This window comes from Myotis yumanensis, unplaced genomic scaffold, assembly GCF_028538775.1.
Source record: "Myotis yumanensis isolate MYYU_CA2020_CCGP unplaced genomic scaffold, mMyoYum1.0.hap1 SCAF_8, whole genome shotgun sequence".
NCBI classification, from domain to species: domain Eukaryota; kingdom Metazoa; phylum Chordata; class Mammalia; order Chiroptera; family Vespertilionidae; genus Myotis; species Myotis yumanensis.
The window spans coordinates 26,633,209-26,650,982 of record NW_027223759.1 but is presented as its reverse complement, the minus strand read 5'-3'; the positions used below and the strand labels follow the sequence as shown (position 1 = coordinate 26,650,982).

General features: G+C 37.9%; 1 protein-coding gene across 3 annotated transcripts in view; it reads right to left on the bottom strand.

The window, feature by feature from the left end:
• NYAP2 (neuronal tyrosine-phosphorylated phosphoinositide-3-kinase adaptor 2) overlaps nucleotides 1-17,774 on the bottom strand; it is a 209,251-nt gene that overhangs the window by 40,054 nt on the left and 151,423 nt on the right. For all 3 annotated transcript variants that reach the window (XM_070422265.1, XM_070422264.1, XM_070422266.1), the window contains one exon: nucleotides 5,909-6,115. In XM_070422265.1, coding sequence (XP_070278366.1) covers nucleotides 5,909-6,115 — 207 coding nt within the window. The remainder of the gene's footprint in view (nucleotides 1-5,908; nucleotides 6,116-17,774) is intronic.

Here is a 17,774-nt window from a genome sequence, read left to right as displayed (position 1 = left end):
TCACTCCAAGTCCTCCTTTTCTGGTTTGTTTCTCAAAGCCCGACCACCAGTATTAGGAGAAACATAAATAAAGCAATTTCTCTGGGAAGACAAATTCTAGCAGACAGAGGGCAGTTTTCCACAGAGAAATGGAAGTGGGGCTACTGGGGACCTGACTCACATTGCTCGCCAAAGATTCTCCAAGTGAGAATTCTGCCACATGTTTACTCCTACAATGCAGAAAGGGAGCGTTAAGCTCTGGAGTGTGAAAATAGAGGGCAGAGCCTAGCAACAGGGCATGGCCAATGTTCCCAGAGGAAATAACCAAGCTCCCTGTTAGGCCTGGGAAGGAGAGCAGATGTGAGAACTGCCTGCTGACTCCTGAGCCCACTGTGCTGAATGACAGCCTTGCGGGCCATAAATGACACTCAAGTCCACAGCTGCTTGGGGCCAGAGGAAGCAAATTATTCAATTCAGTGCTTTTTTAAAAATTGAGCTATATTTAAAAATTGTGAGACTTCACAGAATGGAACTTAAATCTGGGAATGTTGAGCGTTTCTCATGGTGAGCATCAGCTGGCACTAAGTAGCTTCTGTCCCCTAGAGAGCGCTGTGCCTTCCAGGTCACCTGCACTTCGATCACTCCGTCCTGATGTTTGTCAGTTTCCAATAAAATGTCCTTGCAATGCAGAAATATGTCTCCACACCTATGCTTCTAACAGATGTGGACATATATCACTTAGGCCAAAATGACTTCAAGTTTTAAGAAAAATTGTGAAAATTACTTTCTTTGTGAGAGCAAAGGGCATTCCTAGGTATGTAATATACAAGCTCAACCTGTCTGCTGTGAAGGAGGCACCTCTCCTGAGGCACTTGTTCATATTACCTGCCTGTCCTCCGGGCGCCTCAGTTCTCAGCCCGTTGGTACCTTCTTCTCAGAACAGCAGAAACACACAAGGTTGCACAAACAGAGGTGGAGGTCTTTTTAAGATTGTTTCACATAGGATTAAGCCAAGGCCTTCTGAGTTAACTTCCAGAAACAATTCTTCAGTCCAGCTGGACAGGCAGGACCAAGTCAGGAGAGATCTCAGCTTTTGTTCACCTCCCTCATCCCATATGGAAAGTTCCCTCTATATATTTCTACTCAGTTAATAATCATGAGTTTTTCAAAGACCTGATATAATCTTGGTTTAAGGTTCAAGTCCTCCATTTCTTTCAAGTCCAAACTAATTTTGTTATTTGAATGATAATACAGTACATCCATAGTCAACAGTAGAGATAATACAGTATATAATAATGATGAAAATAACATTTAATTGTAATCTAATTTTCATTCTATAGTTTTGCTTCATAAAGAAGCATAGTAAGGTCTTTGAGTGACAGAGACCAGGTTTCATATGGATTATGATGTGTGTGTGTGTGTGTGTGTGTGTGTGTTTGTACATGCGTGCGCGTCCCTCAAAACCATTACAGAGCTAGATATAAGCTGCCTGGAAACTATTTGTTGAGTGACCCAGTGGTTGAATTCTGATTTTTTGTCAATACCATACTTACTTGTATAATTTCCACTTTCCCCATTATTTCATGAGCATTTGGGCCCCCAGTCCACCATTGCCTTCAAGAATCACCCTTCAGGGAATCCCTCACTTACTAACTACAGTGACTTTAATAATGTGCCACAGCAACCAGTGGCAATGTTAATTAGAATTGAGATCTGACACACTCAATTGTTTTACTTCAGCAATTTCTCCATTCCTCAAAAGAGCTGTTATGAACAACATTATTAACTGGCTAAACCACTTTTGGTAAAGCAATAGTCTGTGACTGAGAGTAGTTTGTGTGTGTGTGTGTATGTGTGTGTGTGTGTGAGAGAGAGAGAGAGAGAGAGAGAGAGAGAGAGAAGAGAGAGAGAGAGAGATGAAATGCAAGTGTCAGAAGCAAAGTTGACAGACAGGTGGGGATTTATAGGTAGAACAGGTGGAATCTCCTTGCCCTCCAGTGTAAGGTGTGGAGTTGAGTTCCTCTGTTGTTTTGGGAGGAGGGCTGTCTGTTACAGCGCTAGTGTATTTCACTAGGAGACTAGTAGTTCAGTGGCCCAGTGGCAAGGAGACAATAATGACCAGGAAGTGTGAAGAGAAAAAGGAGGAAGAGTAAAGGACTCATTCCCTTTTGTTCCAAAAGAGCCCCCGGAAGCACAGAATTCCATATTCATGTAGTTGTTTGTTCTAGACAAAGACCCTCTGATGAGCACTCTTCAAGTACATTTTAATTAATATACAAGGTATGTGAACTTCAGATATTTTATTTTATACATTTTTGCTAGTGGAACTATGGCATTTTTTAGAATAGTATTGGCACATATTCGTTTTTTTCTTTTCAGAGAAACAAAAGCTGCAAAACATAAACATTTTTCATTTTCTCCTTTTCCCCCTCAAAACTGGTATAAGGGTAGACTCGATAGATATAAATGTGATGCTATATTTGGGAATTATTGACTTGTTCTAAAAGTTCAAGTAAGTAATAAAATAAGTGTGATGCACACTTACTTTTGAGTGGTCATGTCAATGGTTCCACTTTCACATAAGAAACCCTGACATTATGTAAATGACTATACTTTTGCCCCTACTTTTCATATTTCTTTGAATGTGGACTCAAAAACGTCTTTATCAAAAATGCAACAAAAATATGTCCTTCCTTCCCTTTTGTTAACCACCTTCATAATCTCAGGTGGAGAATGTGAGAGACTCCAGAAATTTATGTCATTTCTTCCGGTCATGAGATGACTTACTGCTCTACAAACAGAGCTGAAAAGACTCAGGAGAGATTTAAAGGCCATAAAGCCAAAAAGATGCTTCTGGAGTTTCTGGAGGGAGAAAGTCAAAGTTCATTATAAATTCTGTTTACTGTCTGAATTTCTTGAAAGATTCATGTCACCGTGTCACAGACCTATTACCCATTTTTATGCAACTTACTAAGCGTTCAGTAAAAGTGAATTGGGTACCGTATCATTGTTTCATTTCCATTTATTTCACAAGTTCTTCACCCTTTGCTCACACATTAAAGTGTTTGGATTCCCCAGGTCTAATCTCAGTTCCCTTCACCTCTGTTTCCTGTTCTCCTAGTTTAGAATCAGCTAGTCTTATGGTGTTAACCATTCCAAATGTCTCTAGTCTCAATCTCTAATTCCACTTAATCTCTTCAGCTCCAGATCTGTAATTCCAACTGTCTGCTCTCTTCTCAATCAGATGTCCCAGAGCACTTCCAACTTAACATAGTCAAAATAGAAGTGCTGGCTTTCCCATCTAAACCCTGCTCAGCATCTCATATTAACCACCTCTGTCTCAGCACGTGGCTTCCCAGTCACCCATGCTTGGAGCTGTGAAGTCATCATTGGATCTATCATCATGGAAACGGAATTACATTATACCTATCTTTAAAATATTTAAATGAATACAAAATATCCACCACATAATGTTCAAAACCTAAACATGATGTGGCAGGTACTGTCCATTGCTTATGCAATGTAATCTCCCCTTACCCTTGCAAATAGACTGTGGATTTCGTTTCTAGGTATCAGGCAGAGGCCCCTTGCTTTAAGAGAAAGAAGGGCCTTTTCTAAGCCCATGGAAATACCATTTCCTTTCACAAAGTGATTGGTCCAGAGAACATATTTCCCAGTTCTGACCAACTAAATGAAAGGGGCATGATGCCCAGAACTGTCATAGCCAGTTCGTGGTTATGAAAAAAAATCATCAAGGGCATCAGAACAGGAGAGTTAGAAAGATAGAAAGTTCCTAGGTCCTCAATGACTCCCTGAATAGTGGCAAACACTTGAAGCTCCCTGCCTCCAGATTGGGTGCTACAGAAGTTAGCGAAGGTCATTATTACGTAAGCCACTGCTAATTGGTACTTTGTGGTTAAAAGCATTTCCAATATACAAGGCCCTTCTGGATTCTTACTATCTGGTCCCAACCTACTTTGCAGTTTCTTTAGTCAACCTTCCTCGACCCCTCACACCAAACACACATTCCATCCATTGCATTCAAGGTTTTCATGCAGAAGGCAGACTTCTTTCTTCTGTCATCTTGTAAGCAGCTCTTAATATTTCAAGCTCTAGCTCAAATGTAGCATCTTTAAGCAATTATTAGTTAATCTACCAAAAGCCCCGATTGTTCTTGCCAAAATCATACTTGCCATGAAAAATTAACTTCTTATCTGTTTTTGCATGTTATTTGTATATAATACATTATATTACAACGATCCATCTGTCTGTCTTTCACTTGAATTTGAGCACCTAAATGTGAGATGTCTTACTTATCATTGCCAGCTCAGATCCTACAACAATGGTGGTTACATAATATACACTCAGGTAATGCTTTGGTTTTTATAAAATATATCTTTGGTCACAATAACAGATATTGTGCATGTTTTTTGGTTAAAATTTGTACAAATTTATATAATTTAGAAATGCTAATAAGAAACCTAAAACTAATCATTATTCCCAATTTAAGTGTGATGTTAACCTTCTTTGGAGTGGCCTTTTTCCCTACAAAATACTATTTGTTCTCTATGTTTCTTTTTCTTTTTAACAAGGTGCACAAATATATTTTTCTCATACACCTATATTTATTTATACTTTATTATGAAAATATTTTTTTCAAATGTCTGCTAAATTCCCATAATATTCCTTCCCCCAGGTTTGAACTCATGTTGCTCAAATTAGTTATAGAGCTGCATCACCAAAGCTTTAAGTTACATTTTAAGTATGGGGAAGCTATTGTTCTGCTTTTCCTGGGTACTCTTCTAGAAATATCCCTTCCCCAGAAACTATTCATCCTGTTTCAATTTTAACTTGTGCATGACCCTCGGAGAGACCACATGCTAAATTAATGTAAATTGCTTTCCAAGGTGAGTATCAGAGTTGAAAAGAACATTAAAGATTGGTCATTTCTTCAGGACCCTAACACTGTTAAGGAATAGAAACATGAAAACTACAGGCGGCTGCCTGATTATTTGTTGTTTATTTCAATTGACAGCTTTTGTAAGTCTATCACACAGATGAATCAGTTCAAAGCAAGTATATGCTGCTTTTTAAAAATTGAAGTTTCATAACATTTATCTATTAACAATGCAAATTGCATTGCAAATTTTAATTTCAACTTTGAAATTTAAAGGTATATTAGATTATAGTTTTCAGTTTTGACTTAGACTTGGAAACATAGTCCCAGGTAAAATTCTTCAGCTCACCACTTCAAATGCCTCCTAATGTCTACTCCCTCTATTGCCTTCAGATCAACTTTGTTACATTTTAAAAAATATTTTTTATTAATTTCAGAGAGGAAGGGAGAGGGAGAGAGAGAGAGATAGAAATATGAATGATGAGAGAGAATCATTGATCAGCTGCCTCCTGCTTGCCCCCTATTGGGAATCGAGCCCACAACCTGGGTATGTGCACTTGACAGGAATCAAACCTGGGACCCTTCAGTCTACAGGCCGAAGCTATATCCACTGACCCAAACCAACTAGCACGTCTCTGTTACATTTTCATCCTCAATTTTACTTTCTGCTAATTTCTGAGTTTCTTAAAATCTGTTTTGAAGCAAAAGAGGCATAAACTTTAAATCCCTTTAACTTTATAAATTTAAAAAAAAAACTGCTTTAGGTGATGACTCTAGATAAAATTTAGTTTTCAAGGCTGCCACATCACACGGCTCCAAGAAACACCATTCACTACTCTGTTGTCCATGTGAATGATGGTCCCTGGCGTGGTCCAATATATTATTACCTTCTGTTATGTGAAGGGCTATTCATGCTGTCTCTACGAGTAGAAAGAGATATCTGTGGCTATGGTTCTCCAAGTGATAATTGCATGAGAGCAGTTTCCAGAGACATGAGGCGTTACCATCTATCTGGGAGATTATCTTTCTTACCTGAGCTGTGGTTTCCTGCTAACAAGGTGGGGCTCACAGAGCATCTTCCCAGTCTACTGGTGACCACAGGTGGCCCTGGTGTTCCATCCCATTCCTGAGCTTTGACAGGCTCTCTGGAAGATGCCCCATGGTGTCCTTTCTCTTTGCTGTCCAGCTTTGGCAGTGGCTCTGTACTGTGGCTTCGCACTTTCAGCTCCTCTGTTGATTCTGTGTGTTAACCAGAATTGCACGCAGTTAAACAAGAGTCAAATCCTTCCCAGGTTTCTTTAAAAAGTTGAAGAACAATTTCTAAATGCTTTCAATATATTTTTAGAAACCATATGTGTATTAGAGATTACAACATTTCAATATATCAGGGAGGCATTCAGGTTAGTATCGCTGGCAAAGACCTTTCTCTTGAGAAGAGAAGCTCAGTGAATCTTGAGACTCCTTTAGTAACTCTTCCCTGAGCTCATTTTGAAGAAAATATCTTAAAGTGTTCTTTATACTCACTGTCTTTATTGTCTCAACTTTTTTTACTCCACTGCTCACTGTGACATAATTCATTCCAGCCACTCTACTAAACTGCACTTACTAATATCTCCTTGACCTTTGAGTAGGCAGATTTAGAAGACACTTTAAAGCCATTTGAAAACTCCTTGATACTCTCTTATTTACATCTTCAATTCTCTTAGCTTCCTGATGGCCCATCTTCCTGTCTTGTGTTCTATGTCTCACACCATTTCTGTGTCATCCATAACTTGTCTTCCACTATGCATCCCTTATATGATGGTTGTCCCCATGGTACTAGCTTACCACTGTTTCCTTCATTCTATCTTTTTGTTATTTTTATCCTCCAAGATTCAACTAGCAATTGTCTGGTTGTTAGTGATTTCTAAATATTTTATCACAAGCCTGGACCATTCTCTGGAGCTTTAGACTAAAAACTTTCTACTGGATAAGTGCCCATGGAAAACACAAGTTTGGCATTTCATACACTGACTGACACCATTTTTTACTAAACTATTAGGTCCTGTTGTCCAGCCAACCATCCAGCTTGAAGCTCGCTCTCTTTTTCTTTAATTGCTATTCCCCAAATCCATCATTCAGCTGATTCTACACATTTTATTTCTGAATATCATACTCTCTTTTCTGTTCCACTTTGTATCATGTCTACTTCAATTTCTATGGTTCAAGCTTGATCATCGCCCTTGAACTATTGCTTTGACTCCTTAAAATATAAACTCCAAATTGCCAATGTGATCTTTTTAAAGTAAAAATATTATCAAGTGTTATTTCAGGGAATGGTTTTCATAGTCTTTCTGTAATGCATGGACAGTAGTATTTAAAAATACATGTAATAAATATGGTTTTAAGAGTGCTGTTACCTTGCTACTATGAGAAAAATGTTATTTTAGGGAATAGCATTTTATAAAAGACATAGAGAAGTGTTTGAAAAGAAAAACAACCCAAAAAAATGCAAATCTACTCATAATGTACCCCTGACTAAAATCCCCCCAGGAGATTCTTGTTACCCACAGAATTATGTTGAAACTCTTTGGTATGACCCAAAAGATTCACCACCATCTCTCTCTTTCCTTCCTCTCTAAGTTTGTCACTTTCCCACAAACAGTGTATTCAAAAAACAACACTAAGCATGTTGTAATGTCTTCTTCTCCATCCCAGCTCTAGCAAAAATAATGCTGTTTTTTTTAAATGCCCTTATATCCTGTCTTTGTTCAGTTAACTCTCCACAGGCCTGGTTACTCAATTTAAGTACTGTCTAAAGCAGTGATGGCGAACCTTTTGAGCTCGGCGTGTCAGCATTTTGAAAAACCCTAACTTAACTCTGTTGCCTTCTCACATATAGAAATTTTTTGATATTTGCAACCATAGTAAAACAAAGACTTATATTTTTGATATTTATTTTATATATTTAAATGCCAATTCACAAAGAAAAAGCAACCAAAAAAATGAGTTCGCATGTCACCTCTGACATACGTGTCATAGGTTCGCCATCACTGGTCTAAAGCCTTCCCCACCCATATGCCACCCTGTGCTGGGGTATCATTTTTCTATGTATTTGCTCTTATCAAAAGGCCCTGAGTTATTTAAAAGCAGGGTCTGATTTTTTTCTGATTTTTTTTTCATTTGGTACCTCTAGCACCCCTAGCATATTGGTCCACAGGCATTTAATGAATTAATTAATTTAGTAGGTTTCTCAACTCCTCCAGCATCTTTCCCATATGTGTAGGAAATACAACATTCCTAATGGAACAAGAGAATCAAGTGAGTGTTGTAAGTGTATTAAAGTGGCACAGAGCTGGTTGCAGTTTAAAAAATCTGATTATCTAACAGTCACAAATTGTAAAATTTACTATATTTAAAGTTTCATTCCAATAAAGGATCTTTGAGAAAGACTGAAGTGAAAAAAAATTCACAGAAATGATTCAGAGGATCTGCATTTTGTTTCTTTATGTGTAGGTTCAAATGCCCATGAACTTTCAGCTCTGGGATAGAAATTGCACACTCTGTTTCCCCATTACCTGTCTGTATGGCAGAGCTGCTTACATGGTTTACCAACCCAAGATCATGGTCAGGGTTACAAAGCCGGGCATCTGGGTAAGGAACCAAGATGCCCGGCTTTGCAGCCCTGGCCATGGTCTTGGGTTAGTAAACCATGTCACTGAACACTCAGTTTCTCCTCTTGGAGTCTCATATTTCTTATCTAAAAACTAGAGGCCTGGTGCACAAAATTTGTGCACAGGTAGAGTCCCTAGGCCTGCCCAGTGATCAGGGCCAATCTGTGGGGTTACCGGCAGGACAATGGGGGGCCCCCACTGGCACCTACCTTGGCTGGCCTGGGGCCTGCAAACTGGAGGCAGTTCCTGCATTGAGCATCTGACTCCTGGTGGTCAGTGTACATCATTGTGACCGGTAGTTCTGTCGGTCATTCCACCATTTGGTCGATTTGCATATTAGGCTTTTATTATATAGGATGGAGATAATACCAGCTCTGCCTAACTTTCCCACTTTAATTAGAAGTATCTAATGATATTCTACATTTTAAGATATTTTCAAAATAAAGTGCCATACACAGTTAAAAGCAATATTGAATTTAAATAAATTATAGCCATTTGTCTTTTATGAATTTTTAAAATCTTTCTACATTTAGACTAGATGATCACTGAGAGACTGAATATACACATGGAAAACTTCCAGTAACATATAAAAATGGAGCTCTAAGCTATTATCTAGAGTAGCAGTGCAGGAAGCCAAACTGCTATCTACAAGTCAGGCTATCTCTCTAGCAACCAAGTCAGGAAGCCATACTGTGTAACAATTGGCCCAAAACAGCCAGGATTTTGGACCCAGTTTCCAATGAAGAGCCAAACAGAGAAAGTCAAATATATACCCCAAATTAATCACATAGGATGCCTTGCTTTTAGTTAGCCTGCCTACAGCTTCCCCAGGCCAACAGTCTCCAACTGGGGCATATCTGAAACTCTCTCTTTTTCCCACTATAAAGATTTCTCATTCTTTTCCCTGCCTTTGAGTGCCTGCCAAGTGTAAGTGCTGGTGGCTGACTGCCTTGGTATCACAAGCTCTGAATAAATAGCCTTTACCTACGCTCATTTTTTGGTCTTTATTTACCTCCACATTGTTATAGTCTCTTCCAACTCCAAGATGCTATACAGCTGTGTGAGCACATGCCATGAGTATCATTCTATGAGCTAGAACTTAGACCAGGAGGGTCATCTCATAGCAACAACCTCAGAAAAAGTCTGGTCTTAAATGTGCCTGTATATAAGCCTATGTACCAGTTACACTAAAATCAAATGTAAGTCAAAATATTTTTAAAGTAATGCATTGCAGCATAACAATTACAGCAAAACAATTTAGCCAGAACTTGCTTTTCGGTGCCCTCAGTCAACTGAAATAAAACAAGTATCATAAAGGAACGATTATTTCCAAGCTGTTTATTCACAATTTCAAAGAAAAATATACTCTGGCTTCCAAATGTCACAGTCTCAAAGCCTAATGTTTCACCTCACCTTCTCTTCCAGATTCTAAACAAACCATTGAGATGCTTAATTTTTTACTGACTTCCATATTTGTTTCCACTATCATTAATAAATATTTCTCATTTTTCACACACACACACACACACACACACACACACACACACACACAACACAGAGTCTTCTATCACTGGACTTAAAACTAATCAAACTAAAAAAATACCCAAACATTGGGTCCAATATTGTATTTACAGATTAGGACAATTTTTTTTGTGTGTGTGTGTTAATCCTCACGCTAGGATAGTTTTCCGTTGAATTTTAGAAAGAATGGAAAGGAGAGGGAGAAACAGAGAGAAACATTCATGTGGGCTGGGGAACCTGCAACCAAGGCACATGCCCTTGACTGGAACCAGGACCTCTCGGTCTGCAGGCCTATGCTCTATCCACTGAGTCAAACCAGCTAGGGCTAGGACAACATTTTAAATACGAAAGGCTGAGAATGTGTGTCAAGACACCTCCATCAACATCAGTTTCTTTGTTTTCATTCAAATTACTGGCATATACATATCAGGGTGGTGCACTTAGATCTCAAACCTCAACTAAGTAAAATCCCAACACAGCTATGGAAACAAAATGGAGTCTTTCTTTTTTCTTCTTTTCTTCTTTCTTTGTTTTTAAGTCCCAGAGGTTGAATTTTGGTAGGCATATTTAGAACAAAAAGATCAAAGAAATCATGCTACTCAGACTTATACCTTAACATCTGTCTCCTAAATAGAAGGACAAACTGAAAAATCTGTAAGAAAGTCATTAATGTATTTATTGAGCACTTGATTTGAGAATGAATCTAGTTTCCTATATATTTAGGTACAGCTTTCTACATTATGCATTTTCTAATTAAAATAAATAAGAAAATCTTCAAAATAACTGTTGAAAAGAGACAAATGGAACGTGGACAAATAGTCTAAGAAATATATACAATAAAACATATTGACAGCTCAAAGACATCTATTCAGAGGAATAAGGACATATTTATCCATGTCCATCTATTTCAATGTTTTCTTAAAGCCTGTTAGAAAAAAATTTGTTTTAGTAACATAAACCTTCCTGGACAAGATCAATCTTAGGTACTGTGGTAGAGTTTGTGTGAAATCTAAGTTATTTTCACAGTTATAGTCCCAGTGTGTAGCACAGGGCCAACTATATAGATTGAGCTCTTTCTCTGCTCATCAATGAATGACTGAATATTGCCTATTCATCTAAAACCTGATTCTCACATTGAAGATGGATCTTGAATTGAAATCTTGCTGTGAAAAATGCATGCATTATTGTATTACATTTGTCAATAAGCTTGTGTGTTCTGCACTTTATTGTCTTAAACTTTTCACAGTGTTTAAGTTTAAAAACCATAAATAAAAATAAGAGACCAGAACAATCTTTTCATGACCAAAATATTCTCCCCAGGATTCCAATCTATCACACCTCATGCTGCTAACTCTGAAGTTCCTTCTCAAAATGTTCCCATTTTCTGCCTCTTTCTTCTGTCTGTCTCTAGGTCTACATTTGTCTCTCCATCTTCTAACTCATTCCTCTCACTCTCTTTTCCCGCCCTGGACCCTGGGCCACTATAACTACTTGGCTCCCTGGTCTGATAGCTTTCATCATCAGGCCTGACCCACATCTGATACTGAGCTTTTCCAGAATCTTTAATCCACTCTTACTCATCAAGATTCACTCCCTCAACAATGAAATCGTAGTGAGGATTCTTAAAAATCTCCACAACCTAAAGATCCCTCCCAAGCTCTATAGACAAAGAAAATAAAATAGCATTTATAGACCTTTACTTAGGTCTCTCTGGGAAACTCCAATATGTTAAAACTGGCAGCATTATCCTTTTCCCAAAGTTCTTCTTTTTTTGGCTGGAAAGGACATGTGATTGCTAATTTATGTGTCTGATCTTGCCATGTGACTCTAAGGTTCTTAAGACTAAAGACTCAATATCTAATAGAGTCCACACTGAGAACAGACAGGGTGAATGAACTCATGAATGCCTGATCCGGAAAAGTTAAAGTTAGCTCATTATCTTTCACTCTTAGACCTAACCATACTTTTGGCCCTGACTCACAGGCTCTCTTCCCACCTCTCCAATCTCACAGCACATGGGCCATGGCATGAACCAATAACCCTCACTGACAAACATGAATTCATTACTATAACCTGCATTATTTCCTTTGTTAACCCAGAATGTTTCTAATTAACTTGCTAATGATAGAGCAGAAAACAAAATATTCCCTGAAGAAAATAAGTATTATTTGGAAATATGACCAGTAACAACATTTTTATAGAGGAACATAAGATCCTATTTTTTTTTTCATTTTTTTTGCGCTAAATGTTTAAAAGGATTAATTTGTCATATCATTTCATTCTTTCTATAACATCTAGAAGATTCAGGTAATTTAGACAAGAGGCTTTTATATCTGTGGTTTGCGACTGCTATTGTTTTTGAAATTTAACACTCTCACAATAGGGATCCCTTGGTTACAAATATGGACTCTAATTGTGCCTGGCAATACAGATATCAAAGCTCATGTTGCTGATGAGTATTTGAACTTCCTGTGGAAACAATGAATGCTCCTGAATTGTCCCCTCTTATTGGCATAATCAGCAGGATAACAGTCCTATCCCAACTGCTGAGCAATGAAAATAATGAAAGGTGATCAAGGTGGATTAATTGGGCAGAAAAGACAATACATTTGAAGTGCTGAAGAAGGCACTGAACTAAATTGCATTATCAGATGGGTATTAGATTCAGTCATCACATTTTAGAGCTGAAAGGGAGCTAGGAAGCCCACAATAGCAACGTGAAAAGCAAGGTGTGTGTATATGTCTTTGCTGAGATGGTGTCCTGCCTTTGAGAGGATAGCTCCAGGGAGAGAGGAGTTCCCACCTCGTGGGAAACCTTGGCCAACTATGAACATCTTTAATTGCTAGAAAGCTCTTATACAGAGCTCCAGTCAGCCGCACTCCAGGAACCACCATTTGCTGGTTGTTGGTATGGTAGTCCTGTTTCTGCAGCAACTCAGAACTAGTCTTTCTATTTTTAAGTAAACGCCCTTTAGAATCCACAGTGGGGGAGACTGTCTCTCCTTAGCCAAGTCTTCTTCAGAATACAGATGTAGAACTTTCACTTTCCCAGTCACCCTGGCCCAGACACTAATTGCATGTCATGGTGTCTTTTCAAACTATACTGTCTGGAGCTGATCGTAGCCAGACAACCTGGTGAACACTGGAGTCCTCTCCTGTATGTCTATTATTCCATCTCCTGAGTCTCCAGGGAAAATAGGGCCAAGTCTCCATGTTTCCACCGTGAAAGGGCACAAGGGAGCAGAGGCAATTTTTAGTTGTTTTTTTTTTTTTTTTTTTTAATTATTGCTTCTCTCTCATATGAACTCTGTCATAGGGGTCAGTTATGTCAATTCCAACATCTAAGGGATGCCTTCTCTAAATATAAATAGAGAAAGAATAATAGCTCAGGCATTTGAAAAGTTCATGATTTTAAATAAAATTGGAAAGCAAGTCCATGTTTATGTTCAGAAGGCATATTGGGTAAATCCCTGGTTTTAATAATTAGATGTGGCACAATATTTAATAAGATAACAAAATAGATGAGGTGCATTGAAGTATAACAGAATATGCAAAGAATCCTAATAATTTTACAGGTATAAAAAAGTTCAGATTCTTTACACAACTTGCTCAAGGTCACACAAATGGCAATTAGTATAGCTCTGATAAAGAGACAGGTTTCCTGGCCAAGCATAGCATGTGCCTCTCACCATAAGTCAGTGGAACTTCCTACTTATATTCAACAGTTCTTTTTTGTGGTTGTAAGAAATAACACTCATTCATAGTCATGGAATAGTAATTAAAATTCCAAAGACCAGGTTTGGTCTTTAAAAACTCTCTATTAAATGGCCAGATATTTTAATTATTCCCTCCTTTTCATCAAGATGTGTGAGGATTGTAGAGATACAGCCAAATGATCTTTACCTAAACAACCTTCACTGAAGTCATCAGGCATAGCTCCACTGTTGACCTGTTCTAATAACATGCTCTTGAAGAAATTCTAGTACTTCAGGGAAAAGAAACAATTTGCTCAGAGAATATGATTTACATTTTCATTTTTTCTTATAATGCAGAAACCAAGAGGACTGTGGACAGAGACTAGACAGAGGCTGACCAAATCTGTTTGTCCTCTCTGGGCACCTTGTTAAACCATACTTCCCAGCATTCCTGGCAGTTAAAGGCAGTCATACAACTGAGGTCTGGCTGTGAGAATGTGGATGAAAAGTATGTATAGCACCTGCATCCTCCTCCTGTTTGCTGGGATTTTTTTTGAGGTTTCAGGTGCTGGAAGAGTCACCAGGTAGAAACTTCCCAATACTTGTGGGGAGAATTACCCATCCTCCACTAAACCCCCTAATTGATTGTCACATGACAGTAACATAGGTCATGGCCTATGGCATGAAGCAGCGGTTCTCAACCTGTGGGTCGCGAACAATGAAAGTACATCCTGCATATCAGATATTTACATTATGATTCATAACAGTAGCAAAATTACAATTATGAAGTAGCAACGAAAATAATTTTATGGTTGGGGGTCACCACAACATGAGGAACTGTATTAAAGGGTCGTGGCAGTAGGAAGATTGAGAACCACTGAAAGTCAGAGTATGTTAATCCACTGAGGTTTTGGAGTTGTTTGGTATAGTAGTTGGACCCTCAGATTTTTACACATATCATTTCTCTTTTTTTTTTCCCCTGTAAAATAGTCTAAATATAAAATCCTTGAGTTTCTAATGATGACAATATTTTTATTGGCATACGGACAGAAAAATAAAGAGCCGAGAGATTAGATTGCCAAATAGAGTATAAGAATTCAGCAAGCAATGCTTCTCTCTTAACTCTAGTTGTAATAAAAATACTTTACAAAACTGGTGAATACATCTTTACTGATTATTTAATAAATATATTAAATCCTATGGCTTCAATAAGTATGTGCTTAATATGTAAGTGGATGAGCCTCTGAAGTGGTCATTCAAACAGCTGATATACTTTACTATTCATTTCAATGAAGACAATGAAATCCAATTTTTTTTCCAAATACTATTCTTCTAAAATAGTAGCAAGAAGAAAATCCCAAGAAATAATTAAAAAATAAGACTAAAACTTTTTCACAAAGAAAATGTTGATGATTTCTTTAAAATAAAAACAATTTAGATATAAATTAGATATATTTGGGGGAAAATTCAAAATAAAATACTTTCCAGAAATATCAAAACAGCAGAGCATTCTGGGGTGGGGTTGAGGTGATCTGGGGTTCCTTCTTAGATCAGTTCAATAAAACATCTCTTCCTGAGCCTTAGTTTTCTCAGATAAAATTATAAATCTGAAATAAATTATTTCTAAGCATCCTCCTAATGCTAAAATTTAACACCTCTACAATACAAAGTTCGGACAGAAGGAAAATAGATCAATAACATTGTTATGTCTATTCGAATCTATACTTCCACTGTAAATTTCAGAATAAATACCTTCAAAAGAGGGGTGGAGAGGAACAATGGTTTAGGCTGCATAATAAATTTAGCCTGTCTGAAAGGAAGGCTTTATATTAGGAAAGAATAGGACCAGAATTTACATTAAAAAGGAGAGACTAATTAAGGAAGGTTTTAAGTGACAAGCTACAGCGTTTGTATTTGTTTTTGAGGAGCAGGCATGGTGAGGTCATCAGTGTTAAAAGAAGATTCTCCTAGGAAAAAATGTGTAAAAAAGACCAGGAGGAAGATGTCTGAGGAGTTATCCCAGGTCAGACGCTCATGATTAGCACCGTCTTGAAACCCACAAAAGTCCAGATAACACCATCTCCACATTATGATGTCATCAGCTTCTTAAACATCCTTTTCAATGGGGTGTGCTGACATAGACACAAAGATTTGGAAATACAAAATATTTTGAGGCATATTTTTTATAAACAACTAGAGGCCCTGTGCACGAATTCATGCACAGGTGGGGTCTGCCCAGCCCACTCCAATCGTGGAAGATTGGGCCAGGCGTGCCTGGGGGAGGGGCCTTGGGCAGTTGGCAGGCTGGCCCTGTTCCCTGGTTGAACTCCCTGCCGAACTCCTGGTGGAAGGGACAATTTGCATATAAGCCTTTTATTATATAGGATTTCTAGTGTTTGTATCCAATAGAGATGAACTTGAGACTATTTACCAGATGAAGATAACTTTCTGACATTCAAAATCTATCCTCTGTTCAATGATGAGATAATTACTATTTTTTAATTATTAACCAGCTTCATTGTCTGGTCTTAACCCGATGTCAAGATGTAGAGAAATACTAAACAAGGCTATATTGCGAATTCATTAAATAACTACCCTGAACTCATAGTAAATTCTCTGCATGTTAAAAAATAGGATATAATTATGGAAAATGTCCTTATTGTTCAATAATCCTTTTTACTTCAAAATAGTGCATAAACAATGCAAATGTGTCCCCATAATTTACCACATCAAATATTTATGCCCACAGCTCTCCTAGGCCCCTATAATGCCAATGGCTGCCTTTCAGTTTTCTTTTTTATTTAGGACCTGACATTACTGAAGCTTATCTATTCTCTCTACATCAAATTCTTCACATATTTGATAGAGAAACTGCTGATAAAAATCTCTGAGGGGGCACAAATAGAATTCTAAAATACTTTACACACAGAGTTTTAAGGTTATAAAACCTTTATAACCTGGGCCAGGCACACATTTTGACTTAGGATGTTTTAAGATATCTGCATCTTTTGACAAACTCCAAAATCATATGCCAACAGTTATAGAAGACCTGACAATGGAATCCCATTCTTAAGTAGGACACCAGGTAGCAAATTTCCATAGTAATAAAGCCAACAATCTAAAAAAGAATCTTCTTAAAGAAAGGAGGCCATAGGGACTCAAACATATGTGATTTTTATATTTTCCCTCCTCCCTATAGCCCCAGTCATAGTAACGCTGAATTGAGACCAGCATAGCACAAAGACCTCTGGATTTAATTGTTGGGGAAACTTGACCCTGGTAATGGTTCTGCCATCATCTGGGTGACATTGGGTATGTTTTTTTACTTTCTGTGCTTCTTTGTACTCATCTCTCTAATAAGGGACTTAGACCACCACATCTCTAAGATGCCTTCTGGATTTTAAAGTCTGTATATAAAAAACAAACAAACAAAGAAACTAACACAAGAAGGGGCCAAATCTTAAAATCAAATACTTAGTTTCCTCAGTTGAAAGTAAAATGGGATTCATGTGCACCTAAATAGCTACATTACAGAAATGATATTTGGTCAAAATGTCCAAACACAGCCCTAATTGGTTTGGCTCAGTGGATAGAGTGTGGGCCTGGGGACTGAAGGGTCCCGGGTTCGATTCTGGTCAAGGCCATGTACCTTGGTTGCGGGCACATCCCCAGTAGGACATGTGCAGGAGGCAGCTGATCGATGTTTCTCTCTCATTGATGTTTCTGACTCTTTGTCCCTCTCCCTTCCTCTCTGTAAAAAATCAATAAAATATATATTTTTTAAAATGTCCAAACACAGAAGCCTGATATTCCTAAAACTACAACCCTATCCTGTTTTAAGGAGATTTTCAAACTAATTATTGATACCATAGGACAGAAGAGGGGTAGTTTTACATACAAAATATCCTTAGGCAGCCAACAGCATGAACAATCACACAGCCAAAATACAGAAGAAAAGATGCCAAGTTCAAGGAGGAGCAACAATGGTATAAGGAGAATAAAGAAACCATGACTATAATTTGAGTTGCC